At 43.7% G+C, this 23,692-nt stretch overlaps 3 protein-coding genes across 3 annotated transcripts; 2 read left to right on the top strand and 1 right to left on the bottom strand.

Moving 5' to 3' along the window:
* Positions 1 to 312: 312 nt before the first annotated feature.
* On the top strand, positions 313 to 4,071 carry MELLADRAFT_88616 (uncharacterized protein; the record flags this gene model as incomplete). Its single annotated transcript, XM_007412090.1, has 9 exons — positions 313 to 489; positions 577 to 859; positions 1,009 to 1,199; positions 1,332 to 1,484; positions 1,559 to 1,993; positions 2,062 to 2,412; positions 3,060 to 3,491; positions 3,563 to 3,831; positions 3,921 to 4,071. 9 exons carry the CDS (start codon positions 313 to 315, stop codon positions 4,069 to 4,071), a joined length of 2,442 nt encoding a protein of 813 aa, XP_007412152.1.
* A 9,201-nt stretch (positions 4,072 to 13,272) lies between these two features.
* MELLADRAFT_44104 (uncharacterized protein) lies at positions 13,273 to 17,696 on the bottom strand (the record flags this gene model as incomplete). Its single annotated transcript, XM_007411955.1, has 11 exons — positions 13,273 to 13,801; positions 13,880 to 14,096; positions 14,163 to 14,912; positions 14,973 to 15,059; positions 15,123 to 16,019; positions 16,087 to 16,132; positions 16,198 to 16,455; positions 16,513 to 16,668; positions 16,731 to 16,845; positions 16,914 to 17,033; positions 17,102 to 17,696. 11 exons carry the CDS (start codon positions 17,281 to 17,283, stop codon positions 13,750 to 13,752), a joined length of 2,880 nt encoding a protein of 959 aa, XP_007412017.1.
* Positions 17,697 to 17,815: 119 nt separating this feature from the next.
* Positions 17,816 to 19,320, top strand: MELLADRAFT_108219 (uncharacterized protein; the record flags this gene model as incomplete). Its single annotated transcript, XM_007412091.1, has 4 exons — positions 17,816 to 17,851; positions 17,977 to 18,047; positions 18,760 to 19,201; positions 19,270 to 19,320. 4 exons carry the CDS (start codon positions 17,816 to 17,818, stop codon positions 19,318 to 19,320), a joined length of 600 nt encoding a protein of 199 aa, XP_007412153.1.
* Positions 19,321 to 23,692: the final 4,372 nt, after the last annotated feature.

Here is a 23,692-nt window from a genome sequence, read left to right as displayed (position 1 = left end):
ATGTGAGAATACACCCATGAGAATACAGCATCAGGGCATTGGCATACGTGTATTACCCAGATGCCTGTAGTGAGGGAGGTCCGTACTCACATGCTGCGCACGGGGCTTTGTGCCCAATCTAAGCACCTCGCAAAAGCCATAGACTTGATGTGTGCTGTCCTCATTGGGATATCTTCCTTCAATTTTTTTTCACATGAAACACCCCTTTTGTCAACTTTTTCAAGTCTATGGCCAATGTATCTCATTTTATCACTCAATGGCACCACCATCCTCGCCTTTCCTTATCCGTTCAAACCACCCTCCTCGCACGCAATGGTCGGAAACCCTTATATCGGTGCAAGATATCGGCAAATACCCTCGCATCCCACCTTACCCCTCCCAGCACATAAAGGTCTCGTGGGCCTTGCATGTCCTGAGTGCCCTGCTCCACACGCTCGCTCGCTGGTTTATCTTTCCGACAACGAAGAAAAAGATACTGTTAATGTAAAAGTAAGTAGATTCCTTTTAGTTTGATCTTGATCGAACTCGCCGTCCTAATACTTTATTCTACCTTTCGTTATCCTTGCTTGACCCCAGTGCCCAAACACTACGCATTATTACCGTACTTTCAAGCTCAATCAACTGATACACAAAATTGGATGCATCAACGCTGGGGCACCTTACCCCATATCTTTTGATCTTTCAGCCTACGGACCCCCAGTGAACATCCGTGGCTTACCAGTGGCCCCTCGCACCAGCCCTAACGAGAGCCAGTCAAAGACTTTCAAACAACCCAAACGAGCCGGCCCAGGCCTCGAATGTACTCGCCCAACCATAGGACCCACAGCTAATAAACATAAGAAGGCCGGGCATGCCGGATGTGCCCTTTGATTCTGTAAATCGGTCAGTTCAGATCGTTGGGTTTGGCAATACCTCACTGACCTTCGCTGACTGATCTGCCTGATCTGCCCCCAAATGTGCAGTGCTGCCTTGAATATGGCACCCCTGGACAATGTTATGTTCATCGAGTCATTGACACGCCACCGGTAGTTCCTCGGTCCACCTTCACATCCGCCAAGTTCGACGAAATGCCCGTGGTGCCCAAGCGTCCAAAGGTCCTTCCGGCTCAGTGTGCGCAGAGCATTGGCAGAGTCGGACGTGTTCTCACCGATGATGGCATGCTTGTTCTGACCGCGGCTCGTCTCAAACACGCGGAGGCTGTTCGAAAGGCTTCGACCCCTTGAATCGATTTAGGGAAGGTAGTCAGCCTCCATCTTGTTACACACGTAAGTCACTTATGAATCAATCTATCATTTTACCCATTGCATAACTGACATTTTAACCGGTTACAGGGTACCGATAGTCCCGTGATTTCTCACTTTTTTGAGGAGTGGCCTGTGGCCATTCTCAATAGCTGTCAGTCTCTGCTACGTGAGGCTCAAGCGGCGGCTGGAACAAATTGGAAGGGTCAGCTGCTAGTATGGGAAGAGTCAATTCACAAATGGGTAAGTTCTTTGCGCTGTTCGTTAATCCATCCCAAAAGACCTGATCCAAACGTTTGTCTATGTTTGGTTTTTAGCGGGAGATCCCAGTAAATCTTCCTCATCGCTACACCCAAACCTCGAGGAACCTGGTCTTGTGCGTACCCAACCAGCGTGCCTACCTCACCGACGAGGTCCGTGATGTCCTTGAAGGACTTGGCATGGGGAAACCGGTGGTTCCCAGAAGTTCGACACCCTCCGGACCCGCTGCCCCAGCGAGTGTCGTACAGGTGACCAGCACTACCAACAGGTCGGATGGTGATCCTCCAGATCCAGAACCACGATCAACATCATACACCCCTCCATCTGGCCAGGCGCCAGTCAATCTGGAACTTGACTCTGACACCGTTCCGCCCAAACAGCTAGAGCCACCACAACCTGCACCCATGCCATCAACCCCGGAATCCCTTCACAATTTCGACGACTTATATTCTCATTTGGACCCGGCATTATTTGGTCAAGTCGACAAGGAGGTATGAGTTTGTTAGCTTTTGATCAGGACAACAATGTTGATGATGCCCAACATTGCATGTTTTGCCAGGTCGAAGGGTACATCATCTCGCCCTCACACTTCATGCCACAACAAACACAAGGTGCCGCGTTGAAAGAGTGGCCTGGTGAAGATACTTTGGTATCTTCACTGCTTGCTTGGTACACGTCAGCCGGGGTTCCACCGCGGCGCAAGGCTCGTATATCCCTATGGATCAAGCAATACGGAAGCAACTACACGTTTCACGACAAAACTGTCTATCGCTATGCAGCCTGGGTTGATTTAGTTGGACTAGAACGGATGCAGGCCTGGGTCAATCAATGGCCAGAAGCGGGTACAATCACCAGCGACAGTATCACCGTGGCATGGACCCGGAGGAATTTTCAGAAGGAATTCAACATGGTCAGTAGCTTAGGTCTCAATGCAAACAATCCAGGCGAGCATGGCCTTGGCAGTCCTAAACGGGTGTTGCAGAAGCGCCGACGACACCCTGAAACACCCACACCCAGTACCAAACATTAATCTAGTCAACCATCAGGATGTGAAAGCCCTCGCAACGTCTGTTTTCTTGTTTTTTTTTCCAACCTGATGATGGGCTGGGGTCTCAGTGTGGTGGATTATTGTGCGACTCACATGCAATCTGAATCTCCTTGACCCTTTTGGTCCATTGACCCTTTTTTCCAAACATCATAAAACCGCTCTCTTTAACGGTATCATTTGATTCCTTGATTCCACATTGCCTCTCCCATCTCATTTGACCTGCTCTCTCCGCCTGTGAATATTCCACCTTTCCCTCTGACCTGCGATCGCCGCATACGCCAACCCCATTACACCTCATCCCCTCCGATTACTTCTGACATCTGTCGTTGTTTGTTTTTGTTCCTGATCTCTGCCGCTACAAACTTGAATGATGAACCTTAACACGTCCTTTCAATTTGGTGGGTACTCCTCAAAATCGACCAGTTTGGATTAGGTCCTTTCACTGATTGATCTTCCGTTTTCACTCCCACCCCTCAGCATCACCTGCTAAATGCTTCACCTCCTCTGAGGACCTCGGTTGGAAGGCACTGCCTTTTGACCAACCGGAGGACAATCTCGTTTCAACCAACAACAAAGACAAAGCTGGCTTGAGATCCAACCGGGTCTTTGGCCTCGCGGAACGAGGCGGTATCACCCGGCGGACCCCAGACGCCTTGAAGTACAAATGGGCTTGTACTTCTTTCAACATCGATGTCGACCAAAACAACCATCGCTTCTCATGGGACGGCCGTTACACATACCCTGCAGTGTGGCACAAGGGAGCCAACAACATACCATTAGATGCCTGTGCCCTCCATCCTAGAAAGGATAACATCCACAATCATATGCGATTTGCACAGATGTACGCTCACGCGGAATGCCTCCTCCAAAAGTTCATACCAGCCCTTTTCGAACAAGTCGAATTCACCGGAGCACTATCTCGTGTGCTTTGTCATTTGCATGTGCGCGATTAGTCAACTAATCACCCCACACCCACACAAAAACTGACTAATATTCCATCTTCTGCCCCCAGATCGTCCAGAACTTTATTTTGTTCAATGCCAAAGGTTCGAACATTAGCTCCACACGGTGGTTCAATCTCCGTGAGAAGGTAGAAAGTACTCCTGCTTTCATAACTTCTGATTTCCAGTTTGGCCCTCTACATCGGGCTCCAAACTATCTCGGGCGATTCTTTGAATGCTTCACGCACTGGACATACGAGTATCATCACCACCAAGCCCTAATCTACGGGTTCCGTGGTGATGGGTCCGTCATTACTGATTTAGCTATGGAGGATAATACGTGAGTTTTTGTTGTTTGTATTGAGTAAGTCACAGTCTCAATTGTCCTCAACTGACCCGTTTCGACGGCTCTTACATTATGGAACACAGGCGCGATTGGTTTCTACAGAATCCTTCAACAGCTGGCTTGCAAGTATTTGCGTCCACACACGAATGCAACCACTTTTGTCGTAGCTTAGGGATGACCCCACCACCTCCTTACTATCCGGTTGAATCTCCACCTGTTAACCCGGAGGATTGAATATGATTTGAAGTTTGAGGTGGATTGATTCGTAGGTTGAAATGGACCAGAAAGGCAACACAGGTTGCCTTTATCACACTCCTTTACATCGCTTTAACTCTTGATATTTCCTTTCAAAAAATATCTTTCTGTCTTGTTATCTTCACAAAAAAAACCCTTGTTTTTTTTTGTCCATGAGGTATCTCTTCTCTTGCATTTTTTCTTGTTTCACTTCATGAGATATCTTTTTCCAAGAATAGAATTTTCTGTATATTCAAATTAAAAAAAAACAATTTTTCTTATCCAAATAGATACTTGTTTCATGTATTTTCACTGTTTGTAACATCCCTTTGTGCCAAAAGGGTACAAAAACTGTGTACACTTTGTCAATTGACTTTGTCAATTGTTGTGTAACAACTTTTTCTAATCATAGTCCACAAAAAAATGGTAAAAGGTAAAAGTAGGTTGAGTGAGTGCCAAAGGACTGGTTTACAAAACAGCCTGTGTTTGGTCTTAAAAATCCCAGAAAGCTGCCATGTGATCAAGCAGCTTCCTACTGTGGTCATAGTGGGTGTAATTAGGAAGGTGCGTACCAAGGAAAACACTTGTTGCAAACCACAACTGATAGTTGTTTCCAGGCCTTCATGCTTTCTGCATAACAAGTGAGACCAACAAAGTATGTGGTCCTATATCATGGTTGGTTTTGTTTCTTTTCAGGTTTCTGGTTGGTTTGAAATGGATCCCAAACCAATTAATTACCCTGGGGAATAGGTTTGTGGATCCAATGTGTATGTGACAAAACATGGTAATGTGCAGTAGATTTGTAACATAATAAGATATTACGAGCTGATGTTAAGGGTAAAATGGTCATATACCATTTTAATGTGTACATGGTTAGGTTATAATAAGACAAGGTCACTTGTGTGGTGATGATCACCCATCAACCTCTCACGTCAGGTGCCGTGTGGGCTGCTTGCCATGTAATGTGAAGCCTCATTACGTGATCATCCACTCAACAAATGTGTGTGTGTTGTTTTGCTCTTCATCCATCACATATCGCAATTCACAACAGTGAAGCCAAGCCTTAGGTGGGTTGACCAATGTTGGCATGTTAACCCAAGGGTATATAGCTGTTGACATTAGGGGGCTGAGAATTCACCATAAGTTGAAGGTTGATATGTCCACCTTCAATCCAACCCCTGTGATTGTGGTGCAGGGTGGCCCAATGCAAAAGTTATGTTACAAAGCATGCAGCTCCAGTATTGACCACCCTTCACTTTACTGTATCTTCTACTTACTTCATGTGGCATTGGTATGTATGGGCTAAACCCATTTCGTTGGGACTGTGGCACACAGTCCCAGCGCTTGAGTCAAAAATGTGCTTGCTTATAATAATGTATAATAATGCCTCTTTGGTTGAGGAAAAATCTACATTTTTGTGGAACACATATACATGAGTACAGGGTCACATGTAGATCAAACAACAATTTATCAGTCAATAATCTATAAAGGAGCAGTTGATCCGGAGAGATAAATGTGAGGGTAAAGTGTTTTGATAGAGAAAGTTTTAATGATGAATGAATAAGAAAAACTTCCTGTTATCAGGAATTTGATAACTACATTCAGTGGTACAATATGTGGTTAGGTTAATTGTAGACAAAAGTTGTCAGTAAAATCTCTGGACAAAATGCTATGTTCATAACACGCACATAAAAGTAAAAAGAAAAAGACAAAACATGAAATTCAACTAATGTGAAGTATTTGGTTCCAACAAAAGATATTTGAGTGACATAGAAGTCCGAGTCACCAGAATGGTCCCATGGGTGTGGTCAGTTGGTGGCCCTGATTGATTCAAGGCAAGGTAGTTGCCAAACCTCATAGCCCCAGCAAACGGGGTTCTCAGCAAACAGTTGTGACTTGTGCAAACAGGTGTGAGTCTAGCAGCTCTGAACACCAGAGATAAAAGTAGAATTGTACTTGGTTTGAGCTATGTGTATGATGAATTAGGTTGGATATGTGGTACTTGAGTTATTTGATTTTGATGTAATGTATTTTTGATCATGTGGTAATGTAATGTATTGATGTGATTTGACATGATTGATAAATTTAATTAATAAACCATTTATTTATTCATTTTCACAAAACCAAATGAAGCAATGCTCCAAAGGCATGAGACACCCTTTCCCCCAATTTATGCCCAGCTTGGAATCCTACACAACAACCCTAGACAACCATGATACACATATATATATAAGACTTGGCCAAGAAGTTCAACATCCCAAGAAGCCTGGAGACAAGTCATCAGGGTGGATGTCAATCAATGGCTAAACAAGGATCACTAGCTTATTAACTGTTGGATGTTGGATGATCATTCTAAGTAAAGCATTTGGTGAGCATAGGACAGTGCACAAGCATTGTGGGATAACCTTCCACTCCAGGGAGAACCTCATGGAACCTCATGTCTGAGAAATCAGGTGCACATGTCATGTCAGACTTTGGCTGGCTGGTTGTCATTTGTAGTTTATCCTGACAGTAACATTGAGATTGTGCTCTACATGTACAGATGCACTCAAGAAGTGTGCGTCTCTTGTTGATGACAAGACATTGTTTTGTTCGCTGTGACAAATGCCAAGCTTCTTGCTGGCCAAGAGGGATTGATTATCATGTGTGTGATAATCAATTCCTCTGTGTCAAACACTTGAAAATTTGGCATAGCATATTGGATTCTTAATACAGTGGATATTACATACATACAACCACCATTGGTTGCGGTGACAGAGGTCTTAATGTTACTTTGGGAGTAAACTGATGGTTCATTATTACATATACCAGCCTGCAAGAAACATCCCACAATCCAATGGGAGTACATCAAACACATCAATATCCTTTGTCTTTCAAGCACCATCATTATGGACCAGCATAGTTTCCTAAAATCAAAAAAAAACAATATCCTTTGTCTTTCAAGCACCATCATTATGGACCAGCATATTTCCTAAAAAGATTGAACAATGAATTGTGTCATGATGTAATAAAATAACATGAAAACATACATAACCATTGCACCTCACCAGGGGTCAAGTTGCTTTGTTTTGATTGCTACCAGCCGTAATAAGACCAAAAAGAGCAGTGTCAACCATTTTCACCCTGGGATGCATCCCTCATGTGCCTCATTGTATTCAACTCATACATACATACAAACAGAAAACTCACAGTGACTGTGTTCATACATTCAAAACCCCTGACTGTTATTGAAATGCCTGCAGTGATCACAAACACAAGCAAAAAAAATAGATCCACAGAGATCACTTGTTCACAAGAGTGGTGACCACAGTGTTTGATGTTGCAATATATATATATATAAGGAATGCCTATCCTTTCAAGGACACATCAAATATAAAGCAACCAAATATAAAGCAACCTCTGATTTATTTCTTTGTATGTGACTTTATGTTTTAAACACCACTACCAAAATCCCACATATATTTCATGTATGTCTGAATGAACGCCAACGCCAAACCAGGTACAAACTAATAAATGAAAGATAAAAGAAAGTTACATTATCATCTTTTTCATTACGTGTCGGTCCGGAGCATCATCACAATGGTCCAACACCAATAAACTCCATGCCCTTACGACAAGCCAAAGCGGCAGTTAGCCAATCATTACGGAACTCAACCATCTCTTCAAGAAAGAACTCATACCTGGTTGCTTCCATGTTGCGGCACATGGAAGCAAACCCGCCATACCAAATGTTACTTAACTCACCAGCGGATGAGTTAAATATCCAGTTGCCGTCTTCTTGTAAGTCCGGGAACAATTTGGGGTCGTTGTACATCCGACAGAACTGGTCACTCTCAGCGTGAGCACAGTGATGGAAAGGGTCAACAGGTATTATCGTGCGTTCGAAAGGTTTGGGATCCTTTGTGCCATTGTGAATGACACGCAGCAGATTACACGCGTTGTCGTAAAATATAACATCAGGGAGTCCATCGGGGAAGGCTTCGACTAGATAGTCCTGGAACCGATCAACATCAGCACATCCAGGGTCACACGTCAGATAAAGGAAACAATCAACGATGGAAGGTAGAATGACTTACCCTTAATGCACTTGGAGCCTCAGAGTTGTAGAACGTCCGTCAACACAAGATGATGCCACACGCCCCAACAATCAGTTGGTCGTTGTGCGTGCGTGCTCGGCTGGGGGTAGGGACGCCTGTAGGTTTGGCAACTCCGCCATCACGAGCCGCCTCATGAGCTCGAGCCGCCTCATGAGCTCGATCCGCCTCATGAGCTCGATCCGCCTCATGAGCTCGATCCGCCTTGTCAGCCTGGTGAAGGTGGTCTAGATCGATCAGTTTGGCAGTTTCGGGATTCAGATGGACGGATGGATCCGATGGAAGATTTGATCCAGGTCGGTTCAGCATTGCCTTGAGCGAAAAATTCTTCTTTTTGTTGCTTTGAAAAGCAGCCATTGCTGCAATGTGGGCGGGGTTTGAGCAAGTCTTCGAGAATGGATTTTGTGGGACCACTAGTCAAAACTGCTAATGACAACCAATTCCTTGCAACAGCAATTGTTTACGGAACCGGTTGGGCCTACGTCAAGACCTTAAAAAGAACTTCAGCTAAAGCAATTATAGAATTGGCCAAGGAAATAATCTTGAACCATGGTGTACCAGTAGAGATAACTACTGATAACAGATCAGAGTTTATCTCTAAGGGCTTCAAAGAGTTCGTAGAGACCCACGGAATACAACACGTGACAACCACACCCTACCACCCCCAAGCAAATGGACTTGTAGAACGGTTTCATGGGACCTTCCTCAACGCGTTACGTAAAATGTGCAGCCCATATGATCAGGACCTTTGGGATAGATATGTGAACTCATGCCTTTTTGCATACAGGGCTTCTTACTCCCACTCGATGAAGGCGTCGCCATACTTCATGGCCTATGGAAGTGAGGCATGACTGCCTTCCGAAAGAGTAAGCATCATGTACAGTGATTCGATTGAAAATCTAGAACTGATACATTGCCAACACAACCTAGCAATTCAAAAACATAAGAGGACCAGGAAGGAGCTTATCGACGACCTCAACTCAAGGGCTAGAACAAGACATATGGAAACTGAGGAAACATATAATGAAAGGAACCTCAGGGTGGGAGACAGAGTATTACGAAGTTTTGAAGGACGGCCCTCAAAATTGCATCCCAAGTGGGATGGACCTTTTATACTTAGAGAATGCTACCCCAACGGTACGTACTCTTTGATGACATCTAATGGTCATATTTTGGGAGCTAAGGTCAATGGCTCTCGGCTAAAACTATTCAAAGGTCACTCAGACGAGTTCTTCTACGCCTCTCGCGAGCTCCACAAGTGTGACAAACATGCAAGAAGAAATAACTTGACCCGTCATTGATGAAGAACGAGAAGAGATTTTAGCAAGAAAAGAAGAACACCTCATAGACTTAGCAATCAAACTACACAACGAGTTGTACATGATAGAAGCTAGCAAAGATCTGAAGGAGTTCTCAATATCAGCTTTGAGTACACTCTATTACTATCTACATAGCTTGTTGGGAGTAGTGAAGGACAAAGTAAACAACAACAAAAACCATAACAAAAACTAGGAAGTTTTTCATCTTAAAAAGGGGGTGATGTGATACCTGATTTCCCTGTTTTCTATTGTTCTCACATTTCTTTTTGTCACATGCTTTTCAAGCATGCTTTCCCTTACTTGTGCGCTTTTTAAATGTAGTCTTTCCTTTTCTCTGACGAATCCCCTCCAGATTTGTCCCACGAAGTTGTATGCCGGATCCAGTTGTATCGGATCCGGCCACCTTTATTGTTAGACGTGATGTCATAAGACATCACCAAGTTGTACCACTCCGCTATTTCCTTATCAGGACTTTGTAGAGACGGACACCCATATAAGGCACCCTCTCCTTGCTTCAGGAATCAAACCCCAAGCAGCTTCCCAACAATTTCACCGTACCAAAATTCCCTTGGAATCACAGCCGGTTGACACAAAAACCCAGTTACCCAGTTGCTTTTCTGGTGGTAACTTTGTGTATCCGTTGACAGTTCTTGACAGCTTCCAGCCAAAAAGTCCACCGGGTCAACTGGGTTTTTTGAAACCAGGTCAGGTTTGAACGCAGCTAATGATTACCCTATTTGAAATTTGTTGTGTATGATTTTCATGTAACACCTTTTTGTTTTTGTTTCCCTTTCAGGTCTGACTTGTTCTTTGTGTGTTATTTTTCTAATGTTGGCCATGTAATGCCTCTACAATTTGTTGAACCTAACATTAAACTGCTTCTTCATTTAGAACATACAATAGCTTTGGGTCAAAACATTTTCTGAGTAACGGCTGTTATCCTTGCTTTTCATTTCAATGATATAAATTGGCTCCTTTCTCCCTCAAGCAAATTCAGGCGCACACTCCCATCCAAGTTTCTCATTAACAAATAAATTTATACATTAAAATACTTGCACAACTGCAAGTTATTAGATAACCAAATCACTCATCCATGTGTCCTATTCATAGAAGTTCCCCAACTATTGCCCTTTTTTGCTGTTTCTATCTTTAAAAACACATAGAAGTGTTGGACCTAAAGATATACCATACATAATTTGGAACATTATATTATTTCACAAATGAAAGTATACAATGGAATCAAATCATTTGATGTGATTTGGCCCTGTCCCCATCACCTCTCTGACAGATCCCCTTGATTCACATGGGTAAACTGTCCTGATACATTGTTGATTGAATGCACATAAGCATTTGGGTGACTTTTCAAATCTAAATTGCATCCAAAGATGAACATTTTCATCAGCTGTGTTAAACCCCATACCCAATCCACTATCCTCAAAAGTCCCCTGGTACTATCATGTGCACTCGTTCTTCTCTTCTCAACACAAATCACCAAATCATTTTTTCAACTTTTTTGACTTCTTATTCTGCACCCTAAGGTTTTCGCATTGTATCTGTTCATGTCCCATTTTCCTTTTTTCATCACTATTGGAATATCTGCAGTCACTTCAACATTCTGTTAACATAGTTCTTTTTCAGAATCTGGAAATACTGAACATATATTGCCATATCTGTACCTGATCAATTCAAACCTAAACATTTACTTACTTTTGTTTTTAACAATTCAAACTTTGAGTTCAATGCACTCACCCTCCATCTTTGTTTTACCCATTGTCAATTCATTGTGTTTTTGGAATGTCTCATCCCAACCTGAGGTTAGCTCCACCTCCTATTCACACCTTCTCAACTTCCTGCTATTTTTTGTCTACTTTCCATCTCATAAGGAAATCTCCTCTCAACATATAATATGTTGTTGTCTCTTTCTATGTCCATTAGGCAACTCACTGTTGAGCCCATTTCCATCACATTGATGATTTTCACAATACATCTATGCAGAAATTCCTCATATTTGAAGACAGTTCTCTCTGCCCTGTTGTTCAGCTTGAGGAGGGGGTTTCACATTTTATTTTATTTGATGACATTGGTCTTTTTGAACAATGTCAGTCTGAAGTGTTGGTAGTAGCAATTTGGTTGTATCCAAACTTTTGCATACTCAAAAACTGCATGTTTTGAGATGTCTTTCACAGAGAGGAACAGTAAACAATTTGGTACTTTGAGTTTGAGGGAATGAAAAGTGACCCCATGGAACACTCCAGTTCAACACAGCTTGCTGGAAAACTACCAATAGTTATCTGGTAAAATCATCTTGTAATTTTTGCAACTGTGTTGGGGTACCACCAATATGATGGGATTGGCAATGTGCACTGATTAAAAGTTGATACAGTGTACATAATGTGTGGAGATTAGTCATGAGAAGATATAATGTATCAATTCAGCCTTTGTGGGTATGCCCACATTGTCTCTAGTCCACCAAATTTTGTGTGTGAGCAAGGAAATTTTGGCTAGGGAGCTTTTCAACCCGCCATCACCATCAACATATTTACCTCGGATTTTGTAATCCGAGGTATCCTCGGATGCAAAACCTCGGACAGAAGCTTCCCGAGGTTTTGATCCGAGGTAATTCTCAGGGCAAAAAAATACCTCGGGCAAATACCTCGGACAAGGTTTGTCCGAGGATTTGCCTCCGATGGTGCCTCGGATTTCTCAACCCGAGGCATCTATGTTGGCAGTGCATAAGAGCATCCCCAGAGGTCCCCCAATTGTGCGGGCTCTCAATGATGTGTGGTAGGTCAAATTGCAAAAAACCATCCCACATAATCTGGGGTGAGACGTCAAGAGTCTCCAGATTTTGAGAGGGGCCCTCCACATCTGCAAGGTCTAGGTGGGCCCTTGACATCACATGCAACTGCTTCCATGTGACCAATACAGAACAGGTGGACTCAAACCTCACTCAAACACAGGAGTATAAGCATTCTTATCTCAATCAAGTATTGAACCCTGACTTTTAGGTACACTGTTGTGCAAGGTGTGTTTGTTAACCCCCTACATCCCAAAATCAGGATTGGGGTCTGTTTCAGGGCTCACACAATCAGGGGACCACTGGGGATGCTCTAACTTCTTACCCTGCAGATAAATGCCTTTGAGACCAAAGAAAGGTCCTGTGCGCCTGCTCAACCTACACATACTGGTTCTTTGGAATCTCTCTCTTTTGGCATCAGGAAAGCACTCCAGAAAGACTTGGAAATTGGGTTTACGTGTAACATTTCAGCCTGCCTGGTGTGAGCTTTTGACGGGTCGGACAGCTTTCTCAGAGATCTTGAGTTTTTTGCAAACTTCAGCCTTCCATTGCTCTGCAATTGCATCAAATACACATTTAGTTATTTGGTGCAAAGGGGTTTTTTGGAGGGTAAGAAGTTATGGCGGGTTGAAAAACTCCTCAGCCAAAATTTCTCGCTCACACGCCAAATTTGGTGGTAAGCCCTAAGTCCCACTCTTGCAGGCTCGCTTGCCGAGAGGGAGTTTGTTCAAACTTAAGGAAATTCGTTAAGCTTGGAGTTTGTTGGGTTAGCACAGTATGATATCATCACAATCCACCACACTTCGGATGAGCACCCGTTTGTAGAAGGTGCTAACAGGGACTGATTACAATTGTAACTCAACAAACATACATCAAGCTTGTCTAAGCCACTAACAAGGACCCAGGGGAATGAGTCACGTGTGGGACATCAATCGAAGACATTGTTTGGCCAACAGTGCAGAGACAAAAAGTTTGGGTCTTTTTGGCAAAACATAGTAGCAAGATGTGAAAAATGAATTGCATTTTAGGGGTCATGCGTGTTTTTGCCAGCACGCGTCAAAGCCACTACCAAGCTCAAACATCATAAACGGAAATATTGATAAAAACAAAGTACACTTGCAGAACTAAGAAATATGTCAGATGGTACGAGCGTATACTAACGAAAAAGGAAAGGAGAATGAGCGCAACCGATATATAGAAGGAGAAATCTAAAAAAAGACGTAAAAGGTTGAGAGCGGTCTAATCACAATTTAACTCCAAATAATAAATCGAAACAATGATAAGAATATGAGCATCAGTCCAACAAAAAACATCGCAGCAAGGCGGTAATCGGGCGTGATCGGAATAGTATGCGCCTATCAAACAGGCACCATTTTTCTGGCAAAGGGTACATATGAGACGTGCGACGAGGAAAAGTACAAGTAGCGTAGAAGTATGAGTGCGCCGTTGAACGACTACCAGTGACCAATTAGTGGCGACTAAGAGCAGCACCGGAGGACACGGCTTGGGCAGACGAAAACCTGAATAGTGATGTAAGAAAATCAGCACACAGTATTATGGCTTTGTACAAGAGACTAAAGTGAGGGTTGAAAACTGACCGACGAAGTTCACGGTCATCAGCGTGGACTCGGCCACCGAGACCAGTTTTGCGCTGGGCACGTTGCAGGAAGCTGACCCGATTGGAGTAGAGCGACTCGTGGATAGAGGCAGTACGCGAGGTGGTGCGGGCGAGCTGGTTGTGGGCAATTGGCTTCTTGTTGTCCACTGGGGGTTTGAAGACCCGGATAGTAGCACGCATACCAAACTTGACGAGATCTGTGGTGGTGAAAGGGAAAGGAACATGAGCAAACATGATGTATACAACAAGTCTCAAATACTGACCTAATGGCAAGAACCAAATTATGTTCCAGATCCAAACGATTCCGATCCAGGAGAGGGAGATACCCTTAACGGCTGTAAAGCCCCAGTTTCCGAAAGCCGCAATCAAGGATGAAATGAGTTGGGCAATGATGAAAGCTCCGAAAAGGGCGGCAGAAGGACGCTCCATGAAGAACCAGCCGTGCGACCGTGTCACGAAAATCAATGCTTGTGAAATGATGGCAACTTGCAAGTAGATGATCATGTGAAGTTCATCATCGTTAGCTTCTTTGATAGCGTTGACACCGAAGCGATCTTCGAAGAAAGAAGTGTGAAGAATCACAGCAAGTAAGACAATGGTGGAAAGTGCAAGACAAGTTCCATATCCAACAGCGTAAGTGAAGATCTCGGTCAAGTCCCAGTGGTCAGGTTGATTGCTGGGTAAGACTCGGTCTAGTGACAAAGTCATGATTGTACCATCGTTCAACAGGGCAATGACCAAAACCATGAAGGGTGGGAAGTCGAATTTGAAAGCGAAGGCCATGACAGCAAACCCAACGACGATACGAATCGTAACAGCGCAAGCGTAGATAGAGTAATTTCGCATACGTTGAAACACAATTCGAGATTGACGGATGGCGTGAACGATGGTCGAGAGACCGGGTTCGGTAAGAACAATATCGGCGGCGCCACGAGCAGCGTCAGTTGCGCCCTCAACAGCGATACCCACATTTGCACGTGCCAAGGCAGGTGCATCGTTTGCTCCGTCACCAGCTAAATGAACTATGTCAGCAATTGGAATGATCAATCGTGTTTGGGAGGATGTCTACTGACTCATTGCGCATAAATGTCCAAGTCCTTGCAGTCTCTTGACGATCTCGTACTTGTGCTCAGGGAAGACACCGGCAAAACCGTCGGCGTCTGACAAAGAAAAGCGAGTTAGCGCGATGTCAAGCGATGAAAATTGAATGAAAGCTTATGTACCCAAAATCATTTCATCCAAGCTGGAGAATTTGCCTCCGGGTTCAGGGCCATCTTTTAAGACTTTGGAGGGGTACATGTGGTCACCCATACCGAGACGTCTTCCGGTTTCCTTTGCAATGGCAAGTTGATCACCAGTTACCATCTTGACTTTGACTCCGAGAGCCTGGGCATCGTCGATAGTTTGTTTGGTGTCGTCACGGGGGGGATCAAAGATAGAGAGCAGTCCAATGAGTTCGAAGCCGTTACCGGGTGCGTCGACTTGGCCAGCGGGAACATCCTCGTAGGCTACAGCAAGCGCTCTCAAACCACGGCGAGCGAATTCTTCGACGTCGTTTTCAAGAGTCTGTTCCAAAGCTTCGGTCTTGTTGTGCGAGCAAAGTTCGATGATTACACCAGTCATACCCTTCGTGACACGTCTCATTTGACCAGAAGCAGTGTCGATGTATGTGATCTCGGTACGCTTATCAACTGGATTAAAGGGCTTGAAGTCGAGCAACTGGATTCCTCGGCGGGCGACTTCAGTTCCGACATTACCGACAACACAGGTATCGATGGCGTCCTGGTTTTCAGTCCGGCAAGCATACGCTGCCAACACACAGACCTCTTCGGCGTTGTAGTCAGCGTAGGTCTTGACAGTGGACTTGTCGATGGTAAGTTTGTTGGTGGTCAAGGTACCGGTCTTGTCAGAGCACAAGATGGTGACACCGGCAAGCTCTTCAATGGCAGTGATCCTGGTGACAATGGCCTTGTACTTCGCCAATTGTTGAGCCCCAACGGCAAGGGTAACTGATAGAACAGTAGGCATAGCGATCGGGATACCACCGATGAGGAGGACCAGGATGTTGTCAAGCCCACGACGGTACTGGTAGCGGAAGGCTCCATACAAGATGATAATTTCTGGGAAAGGGGAAATGAGATCAGATTGAGTTGGATAGTCAGGTGATAATACTGCAATTGAGCGTACCCAAAACAACAAAGATTCCGATTGAGACGAGACAAAATGTTCCGATCTATCAAATGGACATGTATAAGCTCGGGCGTGAAAACGTAGTGTGATAAAAAATGAGAGGCTCACCTTAGCAAGCACAGCCTGCATGTGTCCGGTGGAGTCGTTATCAGCTCCCACCAATGTAGCAGCTCGACCAAAAAATGTGTTGGGTCCGGTGGCAATCACAACACCTTCGGCCTCACCCTGCTTGCAGGTCGATCCTGAAAAACACTGATCACCAACGGTCTTGCTTGAGGGTAGTGATTCACCCGTGAGAGCAGCCTGATCGATAGAAACATTAATGGCGTCGTACAGCCTGCAATCTGACGGGACAACATCTCCGATCTGATGACCAAGGAGTTAGCATGCGACATGAGGGCGATGGAAAGACAAAAAGCGCACCTTGAAAGCAACGATATCACCGGGAACGAGATCAGCCGAGTCAATTTCAGACCATTGTCCAGCACGTCGCACTTTAGCTTTTGGAGCCAATGAGTCCATCAAGGCTTTGACGGCGTTTCCAGCTGATCGCTCTTCATAGTACCCAATTCCGGAGTTCTGGAGATTGGGAGTCAGGCTCTGATATTTTGGGTGGAATACCGCAAAAAAAGCATACTAACAATGAACAACAGTAAAACGATACCAAGGAAATCTTGCCAGTCTGGTGGGCGGCCTTGACCATTGGAGAGTACGATGGCAACGATGGCAGCACCTTCCATGACCCATGAAAGAGGGCTAAGAGATCGAAAAAAATATGCCATCAATATGCTGAAAAGATGGAAAAACGCAGACGAAGTGCTTACTTCCACATGAAACTAAGGAAAAGCAATAGAGGGTTTACTTCTTTACTTTCGAGCTTGTTGGGGCCAAAGATGGCCATACGGCGCTCGACTTCTTCTGGCGTAAGACCCTCTTCAGAGGTTCTGGATAGTTGAAAGAACAATTAGCGATCCAACAAGTGGGTAAAAAGGCAAAATATTACGATACTCACTGTAGCAGTTTCCAAACATCCTGTAGATGGACTTGCTCTAAGTCGACTTTGTCTTTGTCGTACAAATCTTCAGCGGTCAATTGGATGGTGCTGATGTCAACGAGAGCGTTGGTTGCTTTGTGATCCTCCTCAAATGTCTTGTCGAAGTTCTTTTTGGTCTTGTCGGTGGCGTCGTGAGTCATATTGGGCGAGTGGCGTTTGTGAAAATCGAAATCAGCTTTGGGATGCTTGTTTGGATGTAATTTCTTATGGCACTGTATGGGGGGTCTGAGTCGCTGGTGACGGACTTCGATACGGACAAAAGTTGTTATGAGGTAGAAGTCGAAAATTAATAATGCGAGTGGATGGTGCTGAGGCGATATCGGCAGCGCTGAAATCGGTGGTTAAATTAAGCCCGTGGATGCGTAACAACAAGAAGGGCTCTAGGGGAAGGGAGGTTGTGAGGAGATCGATTATTATATAGGAAAAGAATAGAATAAATGGAAAGGCTAGCTGAACGAGGGAAGGTTAGCTATAAGGCAGCGTAGGACCTTATTATAAAAGAAGACAGAAGTGACAGTAAACAATGATCAAGGCCAAGACAACGGTCGACAATTATATCCTAGTCCAAAGAATGCCAAGCAGCCAAGTAGAACCAAGTGTCAGCGTGTCTAATTTGATACACCAGGACCATCTGCGAAACTTGCGCAGAGAAGTATGTAACGCTAGGCCTGTATGTATCGATCTGCCGATGTGACGCCGAATCAGTTGGTAAGTCTGATACCAATTGAGTAATCTAGCAGGAGAATATGACAATATTTGCAGAGAAAGGGGGCCCGAATGCCAAGCCTTTCTGAATCAACATGCTCGAAGGAGTTGCTACATGCACTGTATAGCCTCAATTCGGAAACCACTACGACATGTCTGGGCAAGTCTGGGCAGCTCCGGCCATGCTGGGCCGTCTGAGGTTTGTCCTGAATTCTCCGACGTCTCAAACCCGTGGGATCTATAATCAGCGCAGTCAACCCCGTCATCATGAGGATACACATTGCCACCCAAGATGCGATTTCAGCAACCGGCCCATCGATCTGCGCACCATAACTCGACTGCTGAAACTCAAGCATGTTCATTCCCTACCCTATAGAACATCCTCCACGCGACATACATACCTCAACTGAACATGATTGTAGGCCGGCTCTGATCAGACACATGGCATAAATCAAATTTGTCGCTGACTCCCCTTTACGATCATGAGGCCAAGTGATGTCGACAACAGAGGGTTCGAGTAAATGTACGCTGACCCGAAACAATGGTATCCAAACAAATTGGATCCACTCTGAGCAAACCGCCGTATCAACTCGGCTAGGATCGGTCGATGAGAGATAGATAAGATTGTGTTTGAGCGTAAGTATGCAATTACCTATCAGCTATCTGCAATGTGACGCAATACATATCAAGCAGCTTCTGCTCACCTGGTGCGTGGGACAGACAGAATATGCGAGGTCTTGTGAATTTGCGCTAGATTGGCTCAGTCATTCCGGAATTGAGCGCCGAAGTAAATGGCGCTTGAGATATGCACACCCGATATTACAACTTGCAAAACATACAGCTGTTTTCAAAAATAATGTCATGGTGTGTTTTTAAAAAAAAAAAAAACTCGCAAGCCACACCAAATACAGCCAATACAGGCCTGCCTGGGGGACCGGGTTTATCCTGTGGGTCCCCTCTGACCCAGGTCCGCGGGGTTATTGTTTGGTCCCACCATTCAATAACCCACCAGATCGAGTCACCATTCTCCCTCAAAAACGACAGATTTGTCCCCTCGTTAAGCGACACATCCACTCGACTCAACCACCGGTGCTGAGGCCGTACCGATTATTGGCTGGGGTGGACTTCAGATTACGAATCCAAACAAATCACAACGGCATGGCTCAGATTCTCTTTTCAACGCCTCAAAATCCGGTTGGAAATCGTCCTGATTGGTCAATCATTCGACCTATCCACTCGACTGAACCACCGGTGGTGACACCAATTCCTGGAACCGCCCCACCTTTCATTTATGGATCTGAAAAACTCACAACGGCATGGCACCAATCTCATGTCTCGACGCCTCAAGTAGATGTCAGTAGTGGAGTATAACTGACCTTGCCAGTGTGGACAGCGCTGAAGTCGCTTGGTTTAAGTGATAGGATCTGGTAGGATGGGGTGGAACCAAAGCGCAATCGGCTTTGAGGAAGTGAGGATTGGACTGGGTGTGGGTGTGGATGAAAATTGTCGACGTGCCGATCGGGATTGGGTAGGAGGAAGGGATGGGACTGATGCCTCATCGACATCGGACCGGATTTTGTCCTGAACCTGCGCACACCGGGAAGAGCCTGTATTGGCTGTATTTGATGTGGCTTGCGAGGATTTTTCTTTTTTAAAAATCGCACCATGACATTATTTTTGAAAACAGCTGTAATTTGCATCGAAATGTGTTTTGTCTCGGCTTTTGAGATGATTTTGGGTAATGCCAAGCAATGGGATGCTACATGAAGGAGATGCCACGGAATTTATTGGTGACTTTGAGGCTCCGCTCCACTGCGCGCGCGTATGTACATCCCCCAAGAATGGCACTGAAAATTACAGTCGATTTCACACTCTGAATCTGCTGATGTATGATGTCAAGATGAGCAAAGCAATGCATCCGGTCAATCATCAGAAATGTTATGATTGAGGGGCAGTCTGGATCCCTCCCCGGTATCATCCCTGAGCTTCCCTTGCCACGACGGACTCCTGTCACCTCTCCATGGTCAACACCGGACACTATCGAAATGGATGCTACCACTATAAATCACTAATCTTCCATTGGAACCTCTCATTTGCCGGTGGCCGACGCCTCTGGGAAGATCTTCAGTATTTGGATTTTGCCGTAACGTGCATGGTCCAAGCGCGGGTAAGAATCTGTGCCGCTCTGCGAACTATGGTCCATGGAGCTCTTCAACTGAGTGTGGAGTTAAGTTAGTGAGTGTGGGCTTCTTTTTTGTTCCTGTCAGCTTTGTTGCACAGATTAAGAGATCATCCCAAGTTACAACTGAGGCCCATGTATTTATCAGTAGTACAGCTGTTTCAAAAACAAATGTGGCTGCCATTGTTTTTTATTTTATTTTCTCATATCTGTGGTTTGCAATCTGGTAGGAACAGCAGAGAAATGGCTGATGACGCGGCCCAAGGTTGAATCGCATTGCTTGCCCAAAGCCAGCTTTGACTCTTGATGCCAAAACTTGAGCGTGCTTGAGCCTGCATGAGCTCCGTTTCTGATTACAATTGCTGGGAGGATATATAACATAGATGGCCGCGCATATGAAAAAAATGATCAAAAATAACAGTAGCAACATTCATTTTTGAAACAGCTGTAGTTGGAACTTGTTTTGAGGAATTGGAATTGGGGCAGGCAGAGGTGGCTTTGTAAAGACAATCAGTTGTGTGTGAAAGACACATCTTCCTTCATCTAAAGAAGATCTTACTATGTAAAGACCAAAGAGATCCCTGTGATGGTCAAATATGTGTCCCAAACAATCACTCCACCATCAGTGGGTCTAGAAAGAAAGTAGAAATCCAGGTATGAGAAGTGTGACCAAGAGTATTTTGAGATTCAGTGTATTGGCAGACCATGAAACAGGGGCAGATTGAAAAAGTGCTTTTGTGTTACGTTTTTTGGCTGGACCAGTCAAGCGGTGTGTTAATCAATTTATAAGGTCGATCAAGAAAAAATTAAAAAAATTATATCATTATTAGAAGAATTGAAGTTTTTGGGCAAAGTTGGGTTTTTCATATTTTCATTATTTCATTGTAAATTGAATATGAAGTAATCTTATGTGATAATCAACTATTCACATTATAGTTATTTAATTTGAAACTATTTAAACATTATCAGAAAGAAGAAAGAAAAAGAAATTCATAAAAAAATTGAAAATATACGTATAAGGGTTGGAAAATGGGTTTTTAGGTTATTAGTATGAGTGTTGAAGGTTCAAGAAGTTTTGAGTATTAAAGAGGAAGGTAACATTAGTCAGCAACAACTTTAATCATGGGAATTGATAAGGGAGGATTGAAGTTATTCAAGAAAGACAGAAATTTGAGGATGGTAAACAAGGGTACTGTGGGATTAATTCCTGTAGCAATGTTTTAAGAGTGATTTTATAGCTATTCTTATGATTGGATTGATTTAGGATGATCTAATGATAGAAGATAAATCAATTCAGGTTGTGGGCGCAGCGCAAATAATGCGCCTTTGGCGCGCCAATTTGTGGGCGTGCCGCGGCGTGCTCAGGCGTTTGAAAAATCAACAAAATGTGGGTCGGCGCGCCTTTTCAAGAATTACGCCAAATCGTAGGATTTCTATGTCCTGTCACCAATATTGAAGACTCAGAAACTTGCTGTGAGCTCTTACGACAGCTTTTCTCACCTCAAAAAGGCAATTTTGCGGCAGTAGATAGCTCTAGCAAAACACACATAGAACAAATAACAATACGGAAGCGACTTTTTGGCTTTCGGCAATGTTTTTTGTAAGAGAACGCGCCCGGCGTGCCAAGTGGCACCTAGGCGCAAAAAAACCAAAGAAAACACACCTTGGCGCGCCTACAAAAATACAAGCGCGCCCACAACCTGAAAATCAATACTAGATGAGAAAAGTGGTGAAAATGGTCAAAATCCGTCAAAAATGATGACTTTCAGCTAATTACATATCTCAAACGTTGTCAGATCAGGATGAGTGATAGCTCATTTGGGGCAGAATACTTTCTTTCATAATGTACAACCTATAAATTAATAGTAACAGAGGATTAGCAAAAAAGTTACAAGGACACAACAGAAATGGTATGAATTTTGAATTTTGCACTTACACACACATATGTAAAACATTTACATGACAAAAAGCTTATTTTACCAATCACAGCAGCTCGATAACTTATTCATAACACATTGGAAGTAGGTCATATTGGGGCAATAAATGATCAGTATCAGCAGAGCTATAAAATGAGATATAGTAATCCAAAATTGGACAACTTTACAAAAAGTCCAGAATTCTAAAAATGGTTTTCAGCTATCAATATTAGGGAAAAATCACCCATAAGAAGATCTGTTCAGCATTTATTAACATCAATTGTTCATCTTCACAGCTTTAATCATGGCAAACATTGCGAATAGTGACATCATAAGGTGACATCAGAGGGATCTTGTTGGATTTTGTTGGTTTTTGAAGTTGTTAATCATTGTATTGGTGTTATATATTATCAAATGTAGGATGTGGGTGTTGTTGTTCCCCTTGTTTATTTGTCATTTACAACATTATCATTTTGTTTATCATTATAAACTTATTTTGATAGTATCTGGTCACTTAAACACGCCCTTTATTATAGCTACAAAGAGAAATTTGCTTTAGTGTTGTAGTGTTTTGACTTATAAAATCTTTTGGGGAAAATATCAGCAGGATATTGCACCATTTTCTTTCAGTTATCAGATTGGAATAACACTATATGTCAGCCCTGGGTACATATACATGTACCCAAAACTAACTTGTAATATAAAATTATCACTAGCGGATCAGCGGCGGGCGCCGCGGCTAGATGCATTGCTCAATTTCGAGTTGCAATCCTGCAGTGCTCTTTAGTTGTTAAAGAGGTACTGATAATTGTATTGCACGCTATGCATTGCCTCTGCATGACATCAACCAAATTGTTCATTCAAACTTATGGTGAAATTCTGGCTCAATTTTTTTACCTAAACACTTCGATATTTGTTGATTGTCAACATTCATGAAACACATAAAAACAGTATTACATGATAATGTAACGGTCTAATAAGCAACATCAACTTCAATAAGAAAGAAACTATATTTTCCATTTTCGATCTTTGAGTTGTAGTATATCATCACAGTCCCTAACTCTGCGATTACAATTTTTTTTGTGATTCCATTGTTCCTTGGTTTCGATTTTTGCACTCGCACGGGCAATGGTGTGAGTTATTTGGGTCGAACATCCCAACCTAGTATAATGTACATTTTTTCCGTTCTCCCTGACCAAAACCTTTTCCTTGGAAGGTAGCGTATGGTGAAAAGTACTCTTCCCATCCCACGCAATTTGAACTGTATACTTACCACCCAAGTTGAAAGCAATCCGAAACTCTGGAAATACAAACCAGCCACCTTCAAGATAAAACCCCTTGGTTTGGGTGACTATCTTTCCACTAATGCAATCGACAGGGTACCATAAACAATACACTTTACCCTTGTCGTTGTCGGTATGTGGCTTGTTGTAAAAATTACCAAGAGTGAAAGCAAGATTAGCACTGAAGTCGAGAGGCCCAGAAGGTTGGAATTTCGAGGTCGATACGAAAGAAGGTACCCGGAGGTCATTAAAAAGCTGTCGAGCAATTAGGAATCCTTCATTGCAAAATTTTTGAAAACGAGAACCAATTCGGGCCCCAAAAGCTGGTAGATTTTTGAGGAAATCTTTGTATAGCAATTCAGAAGATCCCTTAGTCGGCATATAAGGCAATCAGAGAATGTCCGACGAAAAGCCCACTGTTTGTCCAAAACAATACATACGTCCATTGATGAGAGCACCGTTCGTC

Source organism: Melampsora larici-populina (genome assembly GCF_000204055.1).
Source record: "Melampsora larici-populina 98AG31 unplaced genomic scaffold MELLAscaffold_28, whole genome shotgun sequence".
In the NCBI taxonomy this organism is placed as follows: domain Eukaryota; kingdom Fungi; phylum Basidiomycota; class Pucciniomycetes; order Pucciniales; family Melampsoraceae; genus Melampsora; species Melampsora laricis-populina.
Note: the sequence above shows the minus strand (reverse complement) of the source record. Positions and strands in the feature narration are given on the sequence as shown.